This window comes from Oncorhynchus nerka, linkage group LG9b (assembly GCF_034236695.1).
Source record: "Oncorhynchus nerka isolate Pitt River linkage group LG9b, Oner_Uvic_2.0, whole genome shotgun sequence".
Lineage (NCBI taxonomy): Eukaryota > Metazoa > Chordata > Actinopteri > Salmoniformes > Salmonidae > Oncorhynchus > Oncorhynchus nerka.
In genome coordinates, this window is record NC_088424.1 from 2,972,006 (window position 1) to 2,996,372 (window position 24,367).

The 24,367-nt window shown below is 40.9% G+C and overlaps 1 protein-coding gene across 1 annotated transcript; it reads left to right on the forward strand.

The window, feature by feature from the left end:
* Positions 1-376: 376 nt before the first annotated feature.
* sec62 (SEC62 homolog, preprotein translocation factor) lies at positions 377-22,630 on the forward strand. Its single transcript, XM_029642103.2, has 8 exons — positions 377-442; positions 5,106-5,214; positions 10,713-10,818; positions 11,039-11,240; positions 11,375-11,470; positions 13,697-13,757; positions 13,934-14,053; positions 19,180-22,630. Exons 1-8 carry the CDS (start codon positions 407-409, stop codon positions 19,701-19,703), a joined length of 1,254 nt encoding a protein of 417 aa, XP_029497963.1. The 5' UTR covers positions 377-406; the 3' UTR covers positions 19,704-22,630.
* The last annotated feature ends 1,737 nt before the right edge of the window (positions 22,631-24,367 follow it).

A 24,367-nucleotide genomic window follows, 5' to 3' on the forward strand; every position in this document is an offset into this window, starting at 1 on the left:
GATCAAGTAGCAAGGAAGTCAAAGAAATGGCCCATCATTGTGGCTGCGGCAGGAAAGTATCTGGGGCATCAGGAATTCACAGCGGAAGAGTTGCAAGGGTTATATGCAACGGAAGATGTGTGCCCCCCTCTCCCCAGGCTCCTGAGCCTGTGTAGGGATCAGACATGGATTATTCATTTTAACAGTAGAGGCAAGGAGAATATTGAGTGACTTTCTGGTAGTCAGTATGAGTATTTTTATCCACACATTTTTTGTCTTTTGTGATCTTTTATTTTCATCCCGAACAGTAGGTGGCAGCAATACAACTTTAAGATGTAGTCCGTTGTAAAACCCTAACGAATATAATTTTGCTATCGCGATACTACCCGTACGTGAACACACGTCAAACGAGCAGTGTTGGAGGATCATGGCGGAGCGCAGGAGGCATAAGAAACGGATCCAGGTAAAATCATTTTAACGCTAACTGGCAGAAGATAATATTTGGTTTGATATATTACAGAGTTGAAAACCGTTCTGATTTCGGACATGGCAATATGTATAAGTTTCAGCAACAGGCTAGTTTTATGTGAAGGGAATCTTGCTGGTGAATCGATGCAGTTGATTGGCGAAAAGCTGCTAGTAGCAGGTAGCTAGCTGACGTTAGCTTGCTAGCCACTGAAATATTTTATTTTGCAGGAAGTAATGTTCTATTCTGACCGTTATCTGTAACCCGAATATTTCACTGTGTCGGGGTATCACAGAAACCAGGGGTGTAGTATTCGGTTTCCGTTGCAAAACGTTTTGAACGAATTTATTGTGCAAATTCAGGTACATCCCCCCGTTACGTTTACTCTGTATGCTTCCGTTTTTCATCGGAAACATACTAATGAATACACCTCATGTATTGAACGGTCGCGCAAAACACGTAACCTACTTATTAACATCTTTTAGCGAAACTCTGTATCTTACTAGCTACCATCACCAATGACAGTAGCTAGCTGACTTAAAGCAGGCAAAGTTGCGGTTGTAACCAAATGTGCAGGCGTGTTTGAGTGTTTTGGTATGCATAAATACTGTTTAGCAAGCCAAATGTCAATGATGTGCCAGTACATCCTCATTCATTAATGTTTGATGGCTGCACGAAAATAGCCCATTTCTCATTTTCCAATCGATGCCGTAATTTAACGTAGATAGTATCAGGATTTATTTTGCGATGTATTGGTTATTTGCTCAAATTGCAATACTTTTACCAGCAAGACTTGACAAGTGTACTGTGGGGTGTGAGTCCCTCTCAATTTTGTTTGAGACAAACTCATAACACGCTTCAACGCGACAAACCTGATGATGACGATAAAATACCTCACAAACCTGATGACGACGATAAAATACCTCACTGCAGTGCTAAGATTACAAGCAAAATGTCATAAAATTGCAGCCCCATATCTCATTTATTTATGCCAGTTTTCTCCTGAAAGAACAGGACATGTCATTATTATGCAACAGCTAGAATGCTATCAATTCCTTTACCTCCGGTTTGCGTGCTCTCTCTAATAATATTCAGGAATAACTGCTTGTAATGTTGCTTTACCATGATGAGTGAAGTGAACGTAAAGCGAGCATAGCCAAAACAAACACACACACAGTGATTTATTAGACATACAGTGAGCAAAAGCTGCATGGGGCTTTAATAACATGTATTAAATAATGTTATTCAAATAAATTGACTCAGACGGAAATGTATACCTGGATGCACATGTATCAACTTTGAAACATGGCTCCGTTTGTTTGGGCTAATGGCTATGCTAATCTGGCTTCTATCTGATTATCCTCACCTGATTGTTCATATTTGGACCTTTATTTATGTGGTCTGATAGACTTTTGTTTGGCTACCTAGCAGGCAGATTACTGGGAGTTGGCCAAGACGTTGGCTAGGGTTGGGCGGTAATCCAGATTTTCATATCGTCATACCGTTTCTGTACCATACCAAGGTACATAGTATTACTGAATATGCACACAAGTGGAGTTATAAAAAAAATATATATATATATATATATATATATATATATTTAGTACCAGTCAAAAGTTTGGACACCTACTCATTCAAAGGTTTTGCTTTATTTGTACTATTTTCTACATTGTAGAATAATAGTGAAGACACCAAATCTATGTAACCTTTATTTTACACCTTTATTTAATCTTTATTTAACGAGGCAAGCCAATTAAGAACACATTCTTATTTTCAATGACGGCCTAGGAATAGTGGGTTAACTGCCTTGTTCAGAGGCAGAACGACAGATTTGTACCTTGTCAGCTCGGGGATTCAATCCTGCAACCTTACAGTTAACTAGTCCAATGCTCTAACCACCTGATTACATTGCACTCCACGCGGAGCCTGCCTGTTACGCGAATGCTAGCATTAAACTTATCTTATAAAATCAATCAATCATAATCACTAGTTAACTACACATGGTTGATGATATTACTAGTTTATCAAGCGTGTCCTGCGTTGCATATATGCGGTGCGTATTCGTTAAAGTACTGTCGTTGTTCCAACATGTACCTAACCATAAACATCAATGCCTTTCTTAAAATCAATAGACAGAAGTATGTATTTTTAAACCTGCATATTTAGCTGAAAGAAATCTAGGTTAGCAGGCAATATTAACCAGGTGAAATCGTCACTTCTCTTGCTTTCATTGCACGCAGAGTCAGTGTATATGCAACAATTTGGGCCACCTAATTTGCCAGAATATTACGTCATTATGACAACATTGAAGGTTGTGCAATGAACAAGAATATTTAGACTTATGGATGCCACCCGGTTTCGTATTTCACTGAAAGAATAAACATCTTGTTTTTGAGATGATAGTTTCTGGATTCGACCATATTAATGACCTAAGGCTCATATTTCTGTGTGTTATTATGTTATAACTAAGTCTATGATTTGATAGAGCAGTCTGAGCGGTGGAAGGCACCAGCAGGCTCGTAAGCATTCATTCAAACAGCACTTTCGTGCATTTTGCCAGCAGCTCTTCACAATGCTTCAAGCATTGAGCTGTTTATGACTTCAAGCCTATCAACTCCTGAGATTAGGCTGGTGTAACCGATGTGAAATGGCTAGCTAGTTAGCGGGGTGCGCGCTAATAGCGTTTCAAACGTCACTTGCTCTGAGACTTGGAGTGGTTGTTCCCCTTGCTATGCATGGGTAACGCTGTTTCGAGGGTGGCTGTTGTCGTTGTGTTCCTGGTTCGAGCCCAGGTAGGAGTGAGGACAGGGACGGAAGCTATACTGTTACACTGGCAATACTAAAGTGCCTATAAGAATATCCAATAGTCAAAGGTTAATGAAATACAAATGGTATAGAGAGAAATAGTCCTATAATTCCTATAACAACTACAACCTAAAACTTCTTACCTGGGAATGTTGAAGACTCATGTTAAAAGGAACCACCAGCTTTCATATGTTCTCATGTTCTGAGCAAGGAACTTAAACATTAGCTTTCTTACATGGCACATATTGCACTTTTACTTTCTTCTCCAACACTTTGTTTTTGCATTATTTAAATCAAATTGAACATTTATTTGAGGCTTCTGTCTCTCTTGTCAATGTTATTTTGCCGCAATGGCGAGCTGAGGTGTGCAGACAGTGACGGGGTTCCTGTTTCTCTCAAGCCTATGTTTGTTATACTCTGGGTGTATTTGCATATATGCAACGTGGTGGAACAGGGCTGCAACCACAAACTTCCTCCGTGTAGGCCTACCGGCACTCACCTGCGCTGTCTAGACTGCCTCATTAATTACGGTTGTCACATTCTGTTGCATAATTCAACGTGTGTCAATAGCAGGATATCACCTGTGATATCCCGATACTACTCATTATCGTGATACTTGCTCTGGTATCACATCTTTAGTAAAATTTTGATATTTTGACAGCCTCATACTGAAATGCAGTTTACACCTATTTTCCGCATGTTTCTGTGAAAAATAATTGTTACCTTTTTGGGCCCTCGCCAGCTTGCATATAACTCCAACCTAAGACTGTCTATAATGTTGACTAGATAGACAAGTGAGCGCTCTAACAATGGAAATACATGCCCTCAAAGATGGATCGCAGGCGGGAGGGGTCGAGATCAGATGGGACCATTCTAGCCAATGAAAGGGCAGATACTCTTGTGAACAGGCCATAGAGCTAGAGAACGCATATTTGGATGAGTGCCATTATAGTGTCTGTGTCATCATTAGCAGCGCCATTGAGGCTATCTCCATTTTAAAGTAGTACATTTTCTTCTTCATTGGCTGATCGCTCCCAGCTCCTAGGAATACCCACACTTTAAAATGGTGGAAGCCCTAAATGGCAATGTCCACGCCAAAACGGATTATATCCATATCTATTACAACAGACACAACTCTGATATGAAGTCATTTTTTCTTTCTTTCAAAGTTCCAAAAATGCCACGTGTTTTACTTATCACTACATTTGTAACAACCTAACCATTACGAAGCTTCTAATCAATTAAATAAGACTCGCGTAGCAAATTAGCAATTATATTTTTTGTTACCCAAATTCGACACTCATTGACCTCCATAAAAAAAATCCTCACTTCGTGGGCATAATTTCGTGGATAGATTTTGGGATGAGTAAAACCTCTCGCTTCATCTCTTACTCTTTGGTTCCACACATGAGGATAATACAAAGAAGGAATCAACTGATTCCAGTTAAGGTGTGCTGGGAAGGTGCAGGTGAGGAACCTCCAGTGGTAAGGTGTGCTGAGTGGGGAAGGAAGCCCACCCCTGCCCTGTTAACAGGAACCTTGTCTGAAATGTTATGCACTACTGGTAGAAGTAGTGAAAGGACAACATTTGGCCTACTTTATTTTGTGAGGGTTAACTGGCTGAGTTTCCTTCAGTTATTTACTATGCTCTGTGAGTAGTGAAAGGACCCAGGCCCCTGCCCTGGGTTAACTGGCTGATCTGCTTCACTTGTCTGATATAGAAGTTATTTACTATGCTCTGTAGAAGTAGTGAAAGGACAACATTTAGGCCTACTTTATTTTGTGCCTTCCTCACGTGTGTGTCTCTGTCTGTGTGTGTGTGTGTGTGTGTGTGTGTGTGTGTGTGTGTGTGTAGGAGGTGAGCGAGCCCACCAAGGAGGAGAAGGCAGTGGCCAAGTTCCTCCGTTTCAACTGCCCCACCAAATCCACTAACATGATGGGCCATCGGGTGGACTACTTCATCGGTCAGTAAATATGTTTTCCATAAGCTTTTTTTGGTCGACATTTAGGAAGTTAGCATAGAAAATAGATGCGACTATTGCCTACTTGGTTGCGTTTCCATGTAATGATCTTGTCAATTTAAAAACAGCTGGACGTAATGAGCGCCACAATTAAACACCCAGTGTCGCGAAAACCTAGCGTTGAATAAAAAAGTAGTGGTTGAAGTGTTTCCATTACCCATTTAGGAAAATTGCGCTTTAATAAATTGGCGACAGCCTGTATGCCCTCCCACCTATCTGTTTCATGTCTCAGGTATAGCCCGCGAAAACCAGCATGTATAGAATACAATAGACAAATATTTGCCTTAAGGTTACCTTGGCGATCTTGGACACAGGGACTATGAGGTTGAAAATGTTGGCGGTCTTAGCGGGTTTTCTTAATGTCTTTGCCAACTTCTGTCTCTCTTGTCAGAACAGTTTGGGCCACACAGTAGACTCTCACGAACATGTACATGTTGGTTGTTTTGCTCTAGGAAGCCCACAGGTCTCACAAGACTCGTCTAAAGGTCTCCCCGGTATCAGTTGAAAAAATTACTAGAAGTACAGTGCATTCAGAAAGTATTCAGACCCCTTCAATTTTTCTAAAATAGATTAATAATAAAAAATACGTCCTCATCAATCTACACACAATACCCTATATTGAAAAAGCAAAAACAGGTTTTTAGAAATTGTTGCAAATGTATTAAAAATAAACTGATACCTAAATAAGGAAAGTATTCAGACCCTTTGCTATGAGACTCTAAATTGAGCTCAGGCGCATCCAGTTTCCATTGATCATCCTTGATGTTTTTACAACTTGATTGGAGTCCACCTGTGGTAAATTCAATTGATTGGACATGATTTGGAAAGGCGCACCCTGTCTATATAAGGTCGCGCAGTTGACAGTGCATGTCAGAGCAAAATCCAGGTCGAAGCAATTGTCGGTAGACCTCAGAGACAGGATTGTGTTGATGCTAAGGTACCAAAAAAAGTCTACAGCATTGAAGGTCCCCAAGAACACAGTGGCCTCCTTCCTTCTTAAATGGTGGTTCAAAACTTTTTCCAACTCTTCCTAGAGCTGGCAACCCAGCCAAACTGAGCGATTAGGGGAGAAGTGCCTTGGTCAGAGAGCACTCCGCTAATCAGGCTTTTATGGTAGAGTAGCCAGACGGAAGCCACTCCTCAGCAAAAAGCCCATGACCGCCCGCTTGGAGTTTGCCAAAAGGCACCTAAAGGGCTCTGGCCATGAAAATCAAGATTCTCTGCTCTGATGAAACCAAGATTGAGCTCTTTGGCCTGAATGCCAAGCTTCATGTCTGGAGGAAACCAGGCACCGCTCATCACCTGGCCAATACCATCCCTACGGTGAAGCATGGTGGTGGCAGCATCATGCTGTGGGGGTGTTTTTCAGCGGCAGGGACTGGGAGTCTAGTCAGGATCGAGGGCAAAGTACAGAGATCCTTGATGAAAACCTGCTCCAGATCACTCAGGACCTCAGACTCGGGACCTGAAAATAGCTGTGCAGTGACTGTCCCCATCCAACCTGACATAGCCTGAGAGGATATGCAGAGAATAATGGGGGAAACTCCCCAAATACAGGTGTGCCAAGCTTGTAGCGCCATACCCAAGAAGACTCGAGGCTGTAATCGCTGCCAAAGGTGCTTCAACAAAGTACTGAGTAATGGGTCTGAATACTTATGTAAATGTTATTTCAGTTTTTATTTCTAATAAATTAGCAAAACATTCTAAAAACCTGTTTTTGCTTTGTCATTATGGGCTATTGTGTGTAGATTGAGGGGCCACTGTTGTTCCAGTTCTGAAATACATAAAGCGTGAAGACTTCTGCCTGAAGCCCTTACACGCCGCAGCGTACATGTTGGACCCCAAGTATGCTGGCAAGAGCATCCTGTCTGGTGCAGAGATCAACAAGGCCTGTGGTGTCATCACTACCGTGTCTCGCCACCTTGGCCTGGATGAGGGCAAGGTTCTTGGCAGTCTGGCGAAGGACACTTCCAAGCAAGGGCATTGGGATGGACATGCAATATGGCAGTCATGCCAACATCTCTCATCAGCCACCTGATGGAAGGGACTTTGTGGGTCTGAGGCTCTTCCCCATGTTGCCTCCATCATCCTCCAAATCCCACCAACATCAGCCGCCTCAGCGCGCAACTGGTCCTTGTTTGGGAACACACACACCAAAGCATGCAACAGGCTGACCAATACAAGGCTTGAAAAATTGATGGCCATCCGGGCAAATTTGAGGCTTTTTTGAGCCTGACAACGAAGTCATCCTCAACAAGGTTGGAAAGTGACAGTGAAGATGAGGCCGTCTGTTCAAGAGGTGGACATTGAGGAGGTTCAGGGAGAAGCCTGAGAGGAATACAACCCAAGCTTTAGTTTCCAGACTATCATTTTACAGATGATAGTCTGTTTTTGGGGAGATGTGAAGGGATCATTCAATATTCCCTTTTGTTGTTCAGTGAAATCCTCCCATGTGAATAGTCAACTCATTTAATTAAAGTTCAATTCGTAACTAAATTGTTTTTTTGTTTTTTTGTATTGGAAGGATTTAATAATTTGCAATTGTCTACTCTCACAAGGTAAAAGGTTAATGTTTCTGTCTCCATGTAAAATGGTAAATATATCCAATACAGAAAAAATATACATTTAAATGATATTAATTGCATATATTCCCGTTAATTCCCATATACTCCTGTTAATTCCCATAAAGTTTCCACCTGAATATTCCTCAAAATGTTCATCCCTAGTCCACATACTTTTGGTCAGTCTGTTTCCTCCTAATTAAGGAGAGGCATGATCTATTTATATAAAAGAAGCCTACTTTTAAATCTCATCATAACTAACTAATTTTAATTTTAATTTTTTTTAAACATCAAATTATTGTAAATTAAAAAGCCCATATATGTAGGTGGAACCTGCTCTATGAAAGACGGTAGAAAGGGGTAAAGCAAATCCACTCCAGTGGATATCTTTTGATACATTTTTTACAAGGCACTTTACATCATTGACACAATGGTTCAAAGGGAAAAAGAGTGCCTTGAAGTGCATCAGTCTCTGCTGTCTGTTTAGAGATTAATAAAGGACTCCTTCTTGTGGAACTTGAGCTATTTTCAGAAACCATTATTTCAAATATCTATTTGAATGAGGCAAAATGGTTAAGTAAAGCACCACAAATGTGGTCTATTTAGTCTGTTATGGGACCAGAGGCTGTCTTAACCTGCTGGGGCAATTTGAGGGGGGGGGGGGGGGGGATTTCAACCCCTCAGATACACAATTCAAGAAGTATGTTCACTTTGCTTTTCTAACCAGAGTAAGACATCTATTTCTTGAATATCTGAAGGACTGCCTTTGAAGTAGAATGTCAGTCTAGCCTTGGCCCAAGCTAAGTTTTTTTTCATGAAATCTTTCAGGCCATTCATGTGTGAACCAAGGGTTATAGCGGTCTTTTACCCTTAATCTCTTATATGGGGCATGCTTATCTGCATCAGAGTTAAACAGAGAGGTAAAACATTTCAGGGCCTGTTCTGAATCGGAGATAGAGGACAACACACCCTCCCGACCAGGTCATACAGGAAATGTTGGTCATTGAAATGTCTCTTTGTAATAATGCATGGACACAATTTTAGATCGCTTAGTATCTTTAATTCAGGCAATGGGACAATGGTCACTGAGCTCGTTAGCAAAGACTCCATTGGCTGTATACTTTTATAAGGGGTGTTTGTCAGAATGATTTCCAAAATAGTCGATTTTTCATGGTGTTTTTAAGTTGGGGCGGGTTGGTTTCGTTATCAGTTGAGTTAATTTAGCTCAGTACAAATATATTTAGGTCTGTCTGATACCGGCATCAACCAATCCAGGTTAAGATCACCCAATGTTAATCATTCAGATGCAGCGTAGTTAGACAGCAAGTCAGACAATTTGCTAAGATCTATTGGGAAGGGTGATAAATTGCCACTAATTTTAGTTGGGCACGAATACCCAGGCCTACATTTAGGACAAGATATTAAAATTGTTCGTGGACTGAGGTGGATGTACACACCGCAACATGCAAGTTGTTCTTTATGAATATGGTGACACCCACACCTCTGTCAGATCTATAAACATTGTATCCATTCAGAGACACATCAGCGCCCGGCACAGACTTTAACCAAGTATCAGTAATTCTCTAAATGTCTGTTAGTTTGAAAAGACAGAATTACAATAAGATCTATTTTCAAAATCAAACTTGACATTTACATGAATCAGTTCATGGCCTCAGCTGTGGGATTTCAGATCAGACCGTCTCCAACACAAACATGCTATGATCAGTGGGTAACCCTCTACACTAAAAACATTAGGAACACCTGCTCTTTCCATGACAATTGAACAGATTAATCCAGGCGACAGCTATAATCCCTTATTGATAAATCCACTTCAGTCAGTGTAGATGAACGGGGGAGGCAGGTTAAAGAAGGATTTTTAAGCCTTGACATGGATTGTCTATCTGCCATTCAGAGGGCGAATGGACAAGACAAAATATTTTAAGTGCCTTTGAACAGGGTCTGGTAGGAGGTGCCAGGCGCACCGGTTTGAGAGTCAAGAACTGCACCCCTGCTGGGTTTTTCACACTTAACAGTTTCTCCTGTTTATCACAAATGGTCCACCACCCAAAGGGCATTCAGCCAACTTCATACAACTGTGGGAAGCATTGGCGTCAACATGGGCCAGCATCCCCGTGGAAGGCTTTCGACACCCTGTAGTCTATGCGCCAATGAATTGAGGCTGTTCTGAGAGTAAAAGGGGGTGCAACTCAATATTCGTAAGGTGTTCCTAATGTTTTGTACATTCAAGCCATGGGTTTGGCTTGAAATTGTATAGATACAAGATGGCTTAGAACTGTGCCATTTTGGTCTGTCTCAAATGAAGATGTGGATTAATACAAGATTCAAAGAGGGTTACTTGTTTTGGCCAAAGACTGATATCCTATCACGTTTTAGTACCTTTTCAATGTTAGCCCCATAGCAGAGCTGCTGCTCTCAACAGTGTCAGTAAATGTTGTTTGCACAGTTGTGGGTTAAATGTCTGTGTGAGCTTCTGTGTCTGTTGGAGAGTAGTTTTTGTACACATCATATCCCCAGGGGCCAGGATTTCAGAATGTTCACCCAGAACAAAATCATTGTTTTCAGTGAGCCTATGCCCCCCTTGCTTTTGAATGAGACTTGACGACAAAACTAGACCAATACCACATCACATGCTACAACCAAGATATTGTCTATGATCCCACAACAATTGTTTGGAATATTTCATCACTGTCTCTTTATAAATGGAATTGAGACAACAAAGGATACTTTTGACCTGGATTGAGCCTTCTGATAACTGGTCCCACACATCAGTGGTTGACATGGCATGATAGCCATTGAGTTTCAACACTCCGTATCTCTATGTCTGTATGTTTGAACATGTTATCGGTTTCCCCATGTCAGCCTCCAAGGCAGTAGACTCTCTGCTGGACTCCAAGTGGGCCAAGGCCAAGAAGGGAGAGGAGGCTGTGTTCACCACCAGAGACTCTGTGGTGGACTACTGCAATAGGTGGGACCCACCTACCTTCAACAGCATACCACACCAGACTAACTACCATCACTACCACTGTATACTAAACTAACTAATATCACTACCACGCTACACCACACTTACTACCACATTGACTATACACTTCACTATTTACCGTTAACTACCACCCTACCCTGACTAGCTAACGACAACTTTACACTAGACTATCTACCACACGGTTTCTGCTCTCCTTGTTCAGGCTGCTGAAGAAACAGTTCTTTCACCGCGCTCTGAAAGTCATGAAGAAGAAGCCAGAGAAGGACATCAAGAAAGATAAGGAGAAAGAGAAAGAAAAAGAGAAGGCTAAGGGCGACAGCGGCAAGGAGGAGGAGAAGAAGGGGAAGAAAGAGAAGAAGGATGCCAAGGATGCCGAGGCTTCAGATGCAAAGAAGGAGAAGAGTGTAAGTAAATTCTCTGAATATGTAGGCCATATGCATGTTATAAGTAGACCACTAAAGCAGTCTCATCATAGGCATGGATCAGTCATATTTCTATAAAGGCCATGGGTCTGATCTTGCAGTGTATTTTTGTTCAGGATGATAGCCCCGGAATGCCAAAGAAGAAGAAGGATGCGAAGAAGAAGTTTAAACTGGAGCCTCATGAGGACCAGCTCTTCCTGGATGGAAATGAGGTGAGTTGGAACACAGGGTAACCTCGGATAACAGGTTAGGATGGGGAAATATGAACGCAAGAATTTCTGGAAAAGCGAGCATGTTTCAGTTGACATGTAGATGAGAAACCTCTTTAGCCAGAGGTATTTGTAATATCCGCTTTGAAGGAAGGGGAAAGGGGGATACCTAGTCAGTTGTCCAACAATGTATTCAGCTGAAATGTGTCTTATGCATTTAACCCAACCCCTCTAAATCAGAGAAAGTGTACAGATTGAGCGTTTTCGTATGTACAGTTTAGTCGGAAGTTGACATAAACCTTAGCCAAATACATTTAAACTCAGTTTTTCACAATTCCTGACATTTAATCCCAGTAAGAATTCCCTGTCTTAGGTCAGTTAGGATCCCCACTTTATTTTAAGAATGTGAAATGTCAGAATAATAGTAGAGTCAGTGATTTATTTCAGCTTGTATTTCTTTCATCACATTCCCAGTGGGTCACAAGTTTACATACTCTCCATTAGTATTTGGTAGCATTGCCTTTAAATGGTTTAACTTGGGTCAAATGTTTTGGGTAACCTTCCACAAGCTTCCCACAATAAGTTGGGTGAATTTTGGCCCATTCCTCTTGACAGAGCTGGTGTAACTGAGTTAGGTTTGTAGGCCTCCTTGCTCACACACACTTTTTCAGTTCTGCCCACAAATTTTCTATGGGATTGAGGTCAGGACTTTGTGATGGCCACTCCAATACCTTGACTTTGTTGTTGGGAGCCATTTTGCCACAACTTTGGAAGTATGCTTGGTTTCATTGTCCATTTGGAAGACCCATTTGCAACCAAGCTTTAACTTCCTGCCTGATGTCTTGAGATGTTGTTTTAATATATCCACATAATTTTATTTTCTCATGATGCCATCTATTTTGTGAAGTCCACCAGCCCCTCCTGCAGCAAAGCACTCCCACAACATGATGCTGCCACCCCGTGCATCACGTTTGGGATGGTGTTCTTCGGCTTGCAAGCCTCCCCCTTTTTCCTCCAAACATAACGACAGTCATTATGGCCAAAAAGTTCAATTTTTGTTTCATCAGACCAGAGGACATTTCTCCAAAAAGTACGATCTTTGTCCCCATGTGCAGTTGCAAACTGTAGTCTGGCTTTTCTTTTATGGCGGTTTGGAGCAGTGGCTTCTTCCTTGCTGAGCGGCCATTCAGGTTATGTCGATATAGGACTCGTTTTACTGTGGATATAGATACCTTTGTACCTGTTTCCTCCAGCATCCTTTGCTGTTGTTCTGGGATTGATTTGCACTTTTCGCACCAAAGTGCGTTCATCTCCAGGAGACAGAACGCGTCTCCTTCCTGAGTGGTATGACGGTTGCGTGGTCCCATGGTGTTTATACTTGCGTACTATTGTTTGTACAGATGACCGTGGTACCTTCAGGCGTTTGGAAATTGCTCCCAATGATGAACCAAACTTGTGGAGGTCTACAGTTTTTTTTTTCCTGAGGTCTTGCCTGATTTATTTTGATTTTCCCATAATGTCAAGCAAAGAGCCACTGATTTGAAGGTAGGCCTTGAAATATATCCACATGTACACCTCCAATTGACTTAAATTATGTCAATTAGCCTATTATCAGAAGCTTCTAAAGCCATGACATAATTTTCTGGAATTTTCCAAGCTGTTTAAAGGCACAGTCAACTTAGTGTATGTAAACTTCTGACCCACTGGAATTGTGATACAGTGAATTATAAGTGAAATAATCTGTCTGTAAACATTTGTTGGAAAAATGACTTGTCATGCACAAGGTAATGTCCTCACCGAATTGCCAAAACTATAGTTGTTAACAATAAATTTGTGGAGTGGTTGAAACACTAGTTTTAATGACTCCAACCTAAGTGCATGTAAACTTCCAACTTCAACTGTACATGAATTCAGCACTTTGGTGTTCGTGTTTCCATGTGGCATTTGAGAGAATTCCAAGAAAAAAGGTTATTTCACAAAATAACTGTGAGGGTGCACTTTACGAGACAAATTCTCCATGACATGTCATGATAAGACCCAAATTCTTTGCGACGTCAGTTTGCCAGGCTAGCTTGTTTCCATATGATGGCAGATGGTTCAATATGACATGCGCTGACTACACCATGTAATATCTGAAAATGGTGAATTGTGGTGCATTCAGATTTTCTTTCCCAAATAAACAAATATTTTAAGGTGAAATGTAAAATTGACATTTACTCCACTTCCCAGGTGTTTGTTTGGATCTATGATCCAGTCCATTTTAAAACCTTTGCCATGGGACTGATTCTGGGTGAGTGGCATTGTAGTGTTAATTACCCAGAATATTACATTTTGTTGACATTTTTTAAACTACCTGATTAAACAGTCATTCACACAAATGACTGAAAACTGCAACTAAATTGGTAAAGAAGAATAACAATGGTTATTTTCCACTCTACTAAGGCGTGTCTGTCTCTGTGTTTGTAGTAATTGCAGTGATTGCAGCCACTCTTTTCCCACTGTGGCCAGCTGAGATGCGTGTGGGTGTGTACTACCTGAGCGTGGCAGCAGGCTGTTTCGTGGCCAGTATACTGCTGTTAGCTGTTGGTAAGTGACAGAACGAAAACACGCCTTTGGGGGGGTTGTGCATCAGCAGTTTCTCTTGTCAGTCACTCAATTAAACCATTTCAGCAGCAAAAAAAAACAACATTTTGGATTCGTATTCACAGGATTCTCCAGTGTAAAAAAAATTTAGTAAATTGTAGAGGTACCACCCATGACTGTATTTGTTTGTGAAAGAGACATGGTTGTTGCATTCATACATTTATTGTGTCCTATGGACTTCACCAAGTGAGATCCGAAGTGAATGTTATCATACATTTACATTTTAACATGTCATACACATTTCATAAGGCCTTATTTTGAGGGCCTAGTTTTACCCTAATTAACTCGCCTGAACTCATGCAATTCACTTTGAACCAAAACCACACCCATCATATTTCCCAGCAAGCTCTATTGCAGGTAGATGTTTTTATTGTTTCAATATCTGTTTGTGTTGACTGATGTAATTAATTAATCTTGTGCTACTCAAATATAAGGACCGATTGTCTGCGGGTTTTCATTCCAGCCTTGATTGAACAACATTCCGCTTAAGGCCCCCAACAGGCTAAGACAGACTCTTGACTGCACGAGCCAATGAGCCCCCATCCCCATCAAAGTTGCCCATCCCTGCTCTAGACACTGCTTTGTGTACTCCCTGAAAAGATTGGTTAGTTTCAATCAATATGGTACTTTCAACATGTTCTCCTAATATGCTAGGTAGAATAAATCACAATCACACCTATCCAACCCTTAAATGAAATTCCAATAAAAAGTTTGTTTTGTTCTTTACCCTTTTAATAGTTGATCTGGGCCCAATGGAACTTAGTGGAACCGACACCGTTTTAAGTACTTTACAGAAATGAAACGCATAGATGATCACAATATCCGTCTAAAATATCATTCACAGTTTATGCCTTGACAAAAAAATCCATTACATACAATAAGGCACCGTTGGCAGAATGAAATGGATGCAGTCAATGCATGATTAACAAAATGCACTCATAAATCGTTAAGTAGTCTAAATATTGCTATCAGGTTGTAAATCACACCTAGTATATTGTCTGCTGCCTTCAGTCATTCAGGGGATGAACTGTTTCGCCCAATATTTTGGTTAAAAATGGAGGTGATTGGGAGTCAACACAATCATATCCATTAACACTATTTTATCTACAGTGCCTTCAGAAAGTATTCATACCCCTTTACATTTTGTTGTTACAACATCAATTCAAAATTGATTCCAGTTGATTTCTCACCCATTACTACACAAATTACCCCATAATGACAAAATGAAAACATGATTTTAGTTTTTTTTTGCAAATGTATTGAAAATTAAATGCCTAATTTACACAAGTGTTCACGCCCCTGAGTCAATACATGTTACAATCACCTTTGGCAGTGATTACAGCTGTGAGTCTTTCTGGGTAAGTCTCGAAGAGCTTTGCAGACTTGGATTGTAAATATTTGCCCATTTATTATTTTCAACATTCTTCAAGCTCTGTCAAATTGGTTGTTGATCATTGCAAGAGAACCATTTTCAGGTTTTGCCGTAGATTTAAGTCAAAACTGTAACTCGGACACTCAGGAATATTCATTGTCTTCTTGGTAGGCAACTCCAGTGTAGATTTGGCCTTGTGTTTTAGGTTATTGTCCTGCTGAAACGTGAATTCATCTCCCAATGTCTGGTGGAAAGCCGACTGAACCAGTTTTTCCTCTAGGATTCTGCCTGTGCTTAGCTCGCCAGTCCGTAACGATTACAAGCATACTGATAACATGATGCAGACACCGCTATGCTTGAAAATATGGAGAGTGGTACTCAGTAATGTGTTGTATTAGATTAGCCCCACACACAACTATTTGTATTCAGAACAAAAAGTAAATTGCTTTGCCACATTTTTTGCAGTATTACTTTAGTGCTTTATTGCAATCAGGATGCATGTTTTTGGAATAGTTTTATTCTGTACAGGCTTCCTTTCACTCTGTCAATTAGGTTAGTATTGTGGAGTGAACTACAATGTTGTTGATCCATCCTCAGTTTTCTTCTATCTCAGCCATTTAAACTCTGTAACTGTTTTAAAGTCACCATTGGCCTCATGGTGAAATCCCTGAGTGGTTTTTTCTTCCTCTCTTGAGCTAGGAAGGACGCCAGTATCTTTGTAGTGACTGGATGTATTGATACAAAGTGTAGTTAATAACTTCACCATACTCAAAGGGATGTTCATTGTTTGCTTTTTTATTTGTACCCATCTATCAATAGGTCCCCTTCTTTGCGAGGCATTGGAAAACATCCCGGTCTTTGTGGTTGAATCTGTGTTTGAAATTCGCTGCTCAACTGAGGGACCTTACAGATAATTGTATTGGATGTGTGGGGTACAGAGATGAGGTCATTCAAAAATGATGTTAAAGCCTGTTACTGAGTGAGTCCATGCAACTTATTATGTGTTTTGTTCAGCAAATGTTTATTCTTGGAAGTTGTTAGGCTTGCCATAACAAAGGGTATGAATACTTATACTCATTTTCATTTGTAATTCATTTTTTGAAAAACATAATTCCACTTTGAAATTATCGCTATTTAATCCATTTTAAATTCAGGCTGTTACAACAATATGAAACACGTCAAAGGGTGTGAATACTTTCTGAAGGCACTGTATTTACACTAACTTTTGTGTGATATATATATATATATATATATATATACGACATTAACAATGTCTACACTGTATTTCTGATCAATTTGATGTTATTTTAATGGACAAAAAATGTGCTTTTTTATTTTTATTTTTTATTTCACCTTTATTTAACCAGGTAGGCTAGTTGAGAACAAGTTCTCATTTGCAACTGCGACCTGGCCAAGATAAAGCATAGCAGTGTGAACAGACAACACAGAGTTACACATGGAGTAAACCATTAACAAGTCAATAACACAGTAGAAAAAAAATGGGCAGTCTATATACAATGTGTGCAAAAGGCATGAGGAGGTAGGCGAATAATACAATTTTGCAGATTAACACTGGGGTGATAAATGATCAGATGGTCATGTACAGGTAGAGATATTGGTGTGCAAAAGAGCAGAAAAGTAAATAAATAAATAAAATAAAAACAGTATGGGAATGAGGTAGGTGAAAATGGGTGGGCTATTTACCAATAGACTATGTACAGCTGCAGCGATCGGTTAGCTGCTCGGATAGCTGATGTTTGAAGTTGGTGAGGAGATAAAAGTCTCAACTTCAGCGATTTTTGCAGTTCGTTCCAGTCACAGGCAGCAGAGTACTGGAACGAAAGGCGGCCAAATGAGGTGTTGGCTTTAGGGATGATCAGTGAGATACACCTGCTGGAGCGTGTGCTACGGATGGGTGTTGCCATCGTGACCAGTGAACTGAGATTTCTTTCAAAAACAAGGACGTTTCTAAGTGACCACAAACTTTTGAATAGTAGTGTACACACAAGTGTGTGGACACCCCTTGACAGGTGTAAAATTGAGCACACAGCCATGCAATATCCATAGACAAACATTGGCAGTAAAATGGCCTTACTGAAGGGCCTAGTGACTTTCAACGTGGCACCGTCATAGGATGCCACCTTTCCAACAAGTCAGTTCGTCAAGTTTCTGCCCTGCTAGAGCTGCCCCGGTCAACTGTAAGTGCTGTTATTGTTAAGTGGAAATGTCTAGGAGCAACACCGGCTCAGCTGTGAAGTGGTAGGCCACACAAGCTCACAGAAAGGGAACACTGAGTCCTGTAGTGCGTAAAAATAGTTTGTCCTCGGTTGCAACACTCGTTACCGAGTTCCATAATTCCTCTGGAAGCAACGTCGGCACAAAAACTGTTAGTTGGGAGCTTCATGAAATAGTTTTTTATGGCCGCGTAGCCGCACACAAGCCTGAGATCACAATGCCAAGCGTTGGCTGTAGGGGTGTAAAGCTCGCCGCCTTTGGACTCTGGGGCAGTGGAAACGTGTTCCCTGGAGTGCTGAATCACGCTTCACCATCTGTCAGTCCAACGGACGAATCTGGATTTGGCGGATGCCAGGAGAACGTTACCTGCCTCAATGCATAGTGGCAACTGTTTGGTGGAGGAGGAATAATGGTCTGGGGGTGTTTTTCATGGTTCGGGCTAGGCCCCTTAGTTCCAGTGAAGGGAAATCTTGACGCTAAAGCATACAATGACATTCTAGACAATTCCAACTTTGTGGCTACAGTTTGGGGAAAGCCTTTCCTGTTTCAGCATGACAATGCCCCCGTGCACAAAGTGAGGTTCATACAGAAATGGTTTGTTGAGATCTGTGTGGAAGAACTTGACTGGCTGGCTCAGAGCCCTAACCTCAACCTTATGGAACACATTTGGGATGAATTGGATGGCTGACTGCAAAACAGGCATAAATGCCCACATCAGTGCTGGACCTCTCTAATGCTCTTGTGGCTGAATGGAAGCAAGTTCCGCAGCAATGTTCCAACGTCTAGTGGAAAGCCTTCCCCAGAAGAGTGGAGGCTGTTATAGCAGCAAAGAGGGGACCAACTCTATATTAATGCCCATGGTTTTGGAATGAGATGTTCGATGAGTAGGTGTCCACATACTTCTGGTAATGTAGTGTATATTACCAACCATATTGCTGCAAATATTGAGGTGGCTTATTCTCATGCTTACCCTATAATAATGCACTAAATTGTAGATTTGGCAAGTCATTGCGCATGTTACACATTATATACACACGCGCGTATCGTTCTGAAGTTATCAGCGGTCACAAAAAGACCGATAAACATCTTGATTCTGTTTAGCGGAGGTCTTCTGTGAACAAAGGCTAATGATCTAACGTCTCGCTTAGCTATTGTACGAGTGGCCTAAGCCAGTCGGTAAATAACGAGCGTTTTTAAGTGCAACTTCAGTAACAATGATTTTGGGGAACAGCTCGGAGATTTAGAAAGGTCCTTGCAACGAAGTTAGCCCTAAGATGCTTTTGGGAAACCCAGCCCTGGTAAGTTTACCACTTTGTTTACCCTAGTCAAAACTGGTAACAATGCACCAAAGTTGACGTCATAGGACTTCATTACCTCCCCTCAGAACCAATGATGTTACTTCCAGGCTTTTAACTTAACATTACAATGCCATTTGACATGGTTTTTGTTTGTCTCCCATCAGCTCGCTGCATCCTGTTCCTGATCATCTGGCTGGTGACGGGCGGTCGCCACCACTTCTGGTTCCTGCCCAACCTGACTGCCGACGTGGGCTTCATTGACTCCTTCCGCCCGCTCTACACGCACGAGTACAAGGGCCCACGGGGCTACAACAAGAAGAGCCCGGAAGGCAAATCCACCGATGCAGACGCAGCCAAGGCCCAGAAGTCGGACAGCGAGGAGAAGGGTGATGGTGGGGAGGAAGAGGAGGAAGGAGAGGTGGAACAAGAAGAGGGTGAGGGCACAGCGCCGAAAGGGATGGAAGAAAGCGAGGTGACTGAGGCGGCGGGGACGTTGGCGAGCGCCGCCGAGCGCCACTCGGACACGGACAGCGACCGCCGGGAGGACGAGGGCTCGCAGCACAGCAACGGAAACGACTTTGAGATGATCACCCGCGAAGAGCTGGAGCAGCACACGGAAGGAGAGGGGGAAAGAGGAGTGGAGGAGAAGGGAGACGGTGAGGCAAAGCCCTTGTCTGTTCAAACATAAACATTATCACTACCACCACCTCCTTCTCCTCCTCTGAAGGATCTCCTCCAGGTCCTCTCTCAACCTCGCTGAGGAGACACCTCCCCATCTTGTCTGCTCCGATCTTCCACTAACTATACTGTACCACGTCTGTCTTGGTATTGACACCGGTGAAACGAAGCAAACGGCTATGACAATGGAATAGAGAAGAGAAAAAAAACGCCTTATTGTGGTTCTGAAATTATTTCAACTGAGAAATGCAAACTAACTTAACAGATGTGCTTGTCTGAGGAAGTTGTCACGATTGTTCTCCCGATGTTTTCCCAATTTTTTGGTACTTACGTTATGACTTTATCCCATATCATCCTAGTTCAGAAAGACTCATCTGCTCTACATGTTATGTGTACAATGGTCCGGTCCCTTGTATGTCTTGTTTTTGTACGTGAGGCAAAGTTTTTAGTCAATCTCCACAGATGAGGGAATTATAGAACAATGGAATCCTTGTTTTGCCAGGATAAATACTGCCATCTTCTCTACCTGTCCCTCAAATCCTGACTGTGGTCTTATGAAAGATGTGTGATCGGTACAATCAAAGTAAAGTTAAGCCCAGTGGTGTGTCCAGTAGGCACGTTTTCCCTACTCAAACCAAACCTTTCCTTTGGAACATTGTCACACAACTGGGCCAAGTGTCCTGTGCTAGCAGCGGCAGCTGGCCCTCTGTACACAGTTCAGCTCTTGTATTTGGACTAAAGCCAGAATCTGATCTCTCGTAGGCAGCCATCACGTTACAATTGACCAACCGCTGGCTGTGCCAATATAACTCATCTGGATGGACCAGAATCTGTAGTTTCTCCCCCAGCCTTGTTTTTTTTTTTGCAGTGCTTTCTATTTTCAATGAGAAATGCTTGTTTGTATGGTTGATCATGATCATCGTGCAGTTCTGCACACACATAAAATCAGAGTTTCGCAAGAGTCATGTCCATTACATAAGAGTAGTGTCCATGAGCAGTGGCCCTCATTTTAAGTGTAAAACTGATCATCTAAAAATATTCCTTACTAGAATAACTTTATTTGAGGCCACACATGTGCAGGCAGCAAAGATAGAATGGGAAAACGGTTTGAGGTTTGTATGCACCATTTAGAATGAGGCGTCAAAATGAAATAGTGCCAAACACGTAAATTGTTGTTGCAATGCATGCTGTTTTCATACGAGAAGACATGTCAAAAGTGTCAGCAAGGGATTTTGGTACAATTACTCATTTTTTTAAACTAGTGTCAAATTCCAAACCTTTTGAATGCAGAGTAGTATAGGAGCCAGGGCATTGGTTTGTAGACTTCGATCCCATTCTCCCTCCAGTTCTATTTAAGCCATGCAAAGCAGACAGTGTACTTAATACTATTATAACAAACTATCGTATAATGAAGATGGTAGGCTTGTTGTCAGTTCAACTCGGATGCCCATCCTTTCATGATTGCGTTTGTTGTGTTGCCTTCATTGGTATTCTAGTCAAGCTAACAGACGACGATGAAGACCCCTGTGAATGCATGGAGACTCCATTTGAAACCAAATGGGGTCGTGGTCCAATTCTCCTCAATTGTTGCAATATGTGGGCTGTGGTCCAAGACTGTCCATTCGTAAGGTCACATTTTTTTACTCATAGTGAGGATAAATGTATCATTTATATAATGATATCTATTGATATATCAAATGTGTGTGTGTGTGTGTATATATATATATATATACACACACACACACACAAACTTAGTCAGAGAAATTATTAACCTACTTTGTTCAACCTGAACAGAAACATTTTTGTTTAGGTTTTTGGTATCAAGACTTATTTTCGTAATTTATTTGTATTTTTATTAAACTTTTTTTGCTATAATTTTGACCTCCAATAGGCATATTGTCAAGAGTGTACTGTACTCATTATTGGGTACCTTCAAACACTAGAAATGTGGATTATGTTATGTGTGGATCAGATGGGCTACCTAATTTTGTTTTATTTTATATTGATCGATTTTACACTGTCATTTCTTTGAATGTGTGAGGAGTAAATGTAGCTAGTTTGTCCATTTGGCTACTTACTGTAAGTCACGTAAGAATAGTGAATGATTAACTAGTGGTTGAGAAACTCATTGGCAGTGGCTTGCATAACATTTATATTGCTCTTCCACACAAAATGTTCTGGGTGGAATGTTCTCCCCACAGTGGAATGGTAGAGCAGAACTTGTGAGAGCAAGGGGTGGGGGGGGGGGAGTCACTTGAGGGCTTTGATATCACGCACCCTACACAGATCGACCCAATGTAGTCGACTGAGGAGTATCTTCGAGACACTCATATCACACTATTTTGTAGTGCCGGCTTGTTCCTGGAACTATGCTGGATGTGTAACCAGACAGGCGGCAATACATCTCTGTTCTGTTCAGGCTCACTAGTGTGAAAAAGGGTACAAGTACTCAGTCTTGCTTTCCTCTTCGAAGAGCATGTTAACCTCCGATTTTTAGGCCTCCAGCTGGTTTCTTCATCGACGTGTTTCCTTGAACTCTTCTCAACAGCGTGTAGCTCTTCTACAGGACACGTATACTACTAACAACTGCACATCGTGTAGCTTTTTTTTGTCTTTTTCTAAGTATTTTTGTTTTAATTGCTTTTCTGTTTCCTGATGTCTTCTGGAAAGCGAGGTGCCAGTAGCTGTATTATGAATTTGGGCTTTTTCATGAAAATCTCTAATTGTTCTTTTGAGTGTTCTTCGTGCACAGTCTGTATATTGTAGTATTAAACTATGCTGCTTTTCCCCCATCAAAATACATGTTCTATCTGGTCAAAATGTCTTTAGTCATGTAGTTGTCCATATTTGGATCAATATCAGAGAGACTGTCTGTTGGAATATAATTTAATTGTATATCTGTATCTTATCATTGCAATAAATATAGAACGCAATTGAGTTTCCTGGCTTATTTGTATTAATTGTTAGTGCATGAAATTATGCATTTAAAAAAAAGTTTTTCATCTGCAGGTAACCCCAGGCTTCGAAAGAGCTCGCCAAAACTCGACTTGAAGTTAAGTACCTTCTCAAGTCGAAAAGCAGCTATCCCGTAATATTTGCATCGCTGTGACGAACCAGAGATATGGCTTGAAAACGTACCTCAATCCAGGGATGAAAGGTGTCATTTGTTGCTGGGTTAATTATATAATTAGAAGATTGAAATACTGTTAGTTTTTAATTAAAGGTCCAATGCAGCCAGTTTTCTCATTATCAAATCATTTCTGGTAACAATTAAGTACCTTACTGCGATTGTTTTAAATTAAAATGGTAAAAAACAAATAACAATAGCTTCTTAGCAAACACCAATTTCTCAAGCAATAATTTTGCTAGGACTGTCTGACAGTGGTTTGAGTGGGGAGGGGAAAACAGAAAACTAGCTGTTATTCGCAGAGTGGTTTGGAGCTCTTATTGGTCTATTTATTAACTAGTTTTACTGCCTGGTGATGTACACAGGCAGACCAAAACAGGCTTAAAATTCAATCTGTCTTAATTCCCTTTTAGTGTAAGCTGTTTATCATTAAAAAAACATTTTTAAATCCACAGTATTATTCCAACTTCAGTGTGGAAATATATAAAACAAGGAAATCATGTTTGGCTGCACTGGGCCTTTAATCTACCTTTTTGGTCAGCATGCTAGGCTAGCTATAGTCTGATTAATCCGAGACATTTATTCCTTACAACCCATAATGTTGAATACAATTACATGTAAACTTACTCAACTGGTTGTGAAGTTTGTCCTTCTGTTGCTTGAAATTTGAGACAAAATATCCAGAGGGAAATATTTTTTACCCAACTTTTTATTAAGCCGGTAGGTATATGGTTCGGTTCGGGACCAAGGTAAAGTTGGTTGATATTGGACATTTGAATTTCAATCTTTAAAAGCTGTCATAAAGGCAAAGGGTGGATATTTGAAGAATCTCAAATATAAAATATATTTTGATTTGTTTAATACTTTTTTGGTTACTAAATGATTCCATATGTGTTATTTCATAGTTTTGATGTCGTCACTATTATTATACAATACAGAAAATAGTACAAATAATGAAAAACCCTTGAATGAGTAGGTGTGTTCAAACATTTGACTGGTACTGTATAACAAGCTGAACCAGGTGTCGTGGCATTTAGGTGCTTCCCTATTTGGCCACTAGATAGAGCCAACACACAGTCACATATTGGTCTTCTAGCACTGTTGCCATAGCCTTTAGTGTGTACTGCATGTGTTTGTGGTGTGTACGTACTTTCAATAGTATGCCAAATTCACGATAAAATAAACATTTACCTTTTTATATTGTTATGCCATTCATTCAAAACAAATAAATGACAACATCCAAATGTAAATGTATATAATTAATATAATGAATTTGGCGTACCATTTATAGTGCTAGTGTGTACGTACTTTCCCATTGTATTGTAGAATTATGAATACCAGCATACTAAGGGAAATATTGGCCCCGTCGAAAAACTTGCTGCTTTGTCCAATAACTTCTCTCTCCAGTGCTGCCAGGTGCATTGTGGAGCCAGGTCCGTGACATGCACACAGAAGTCAGCTTGTCAATATTGTATGCCTTGAGGGGAGGAAGAAGTTCAGGAGTAATATTACAGGTACAATCCGTAGCCTCAATTACTTGTCAACAG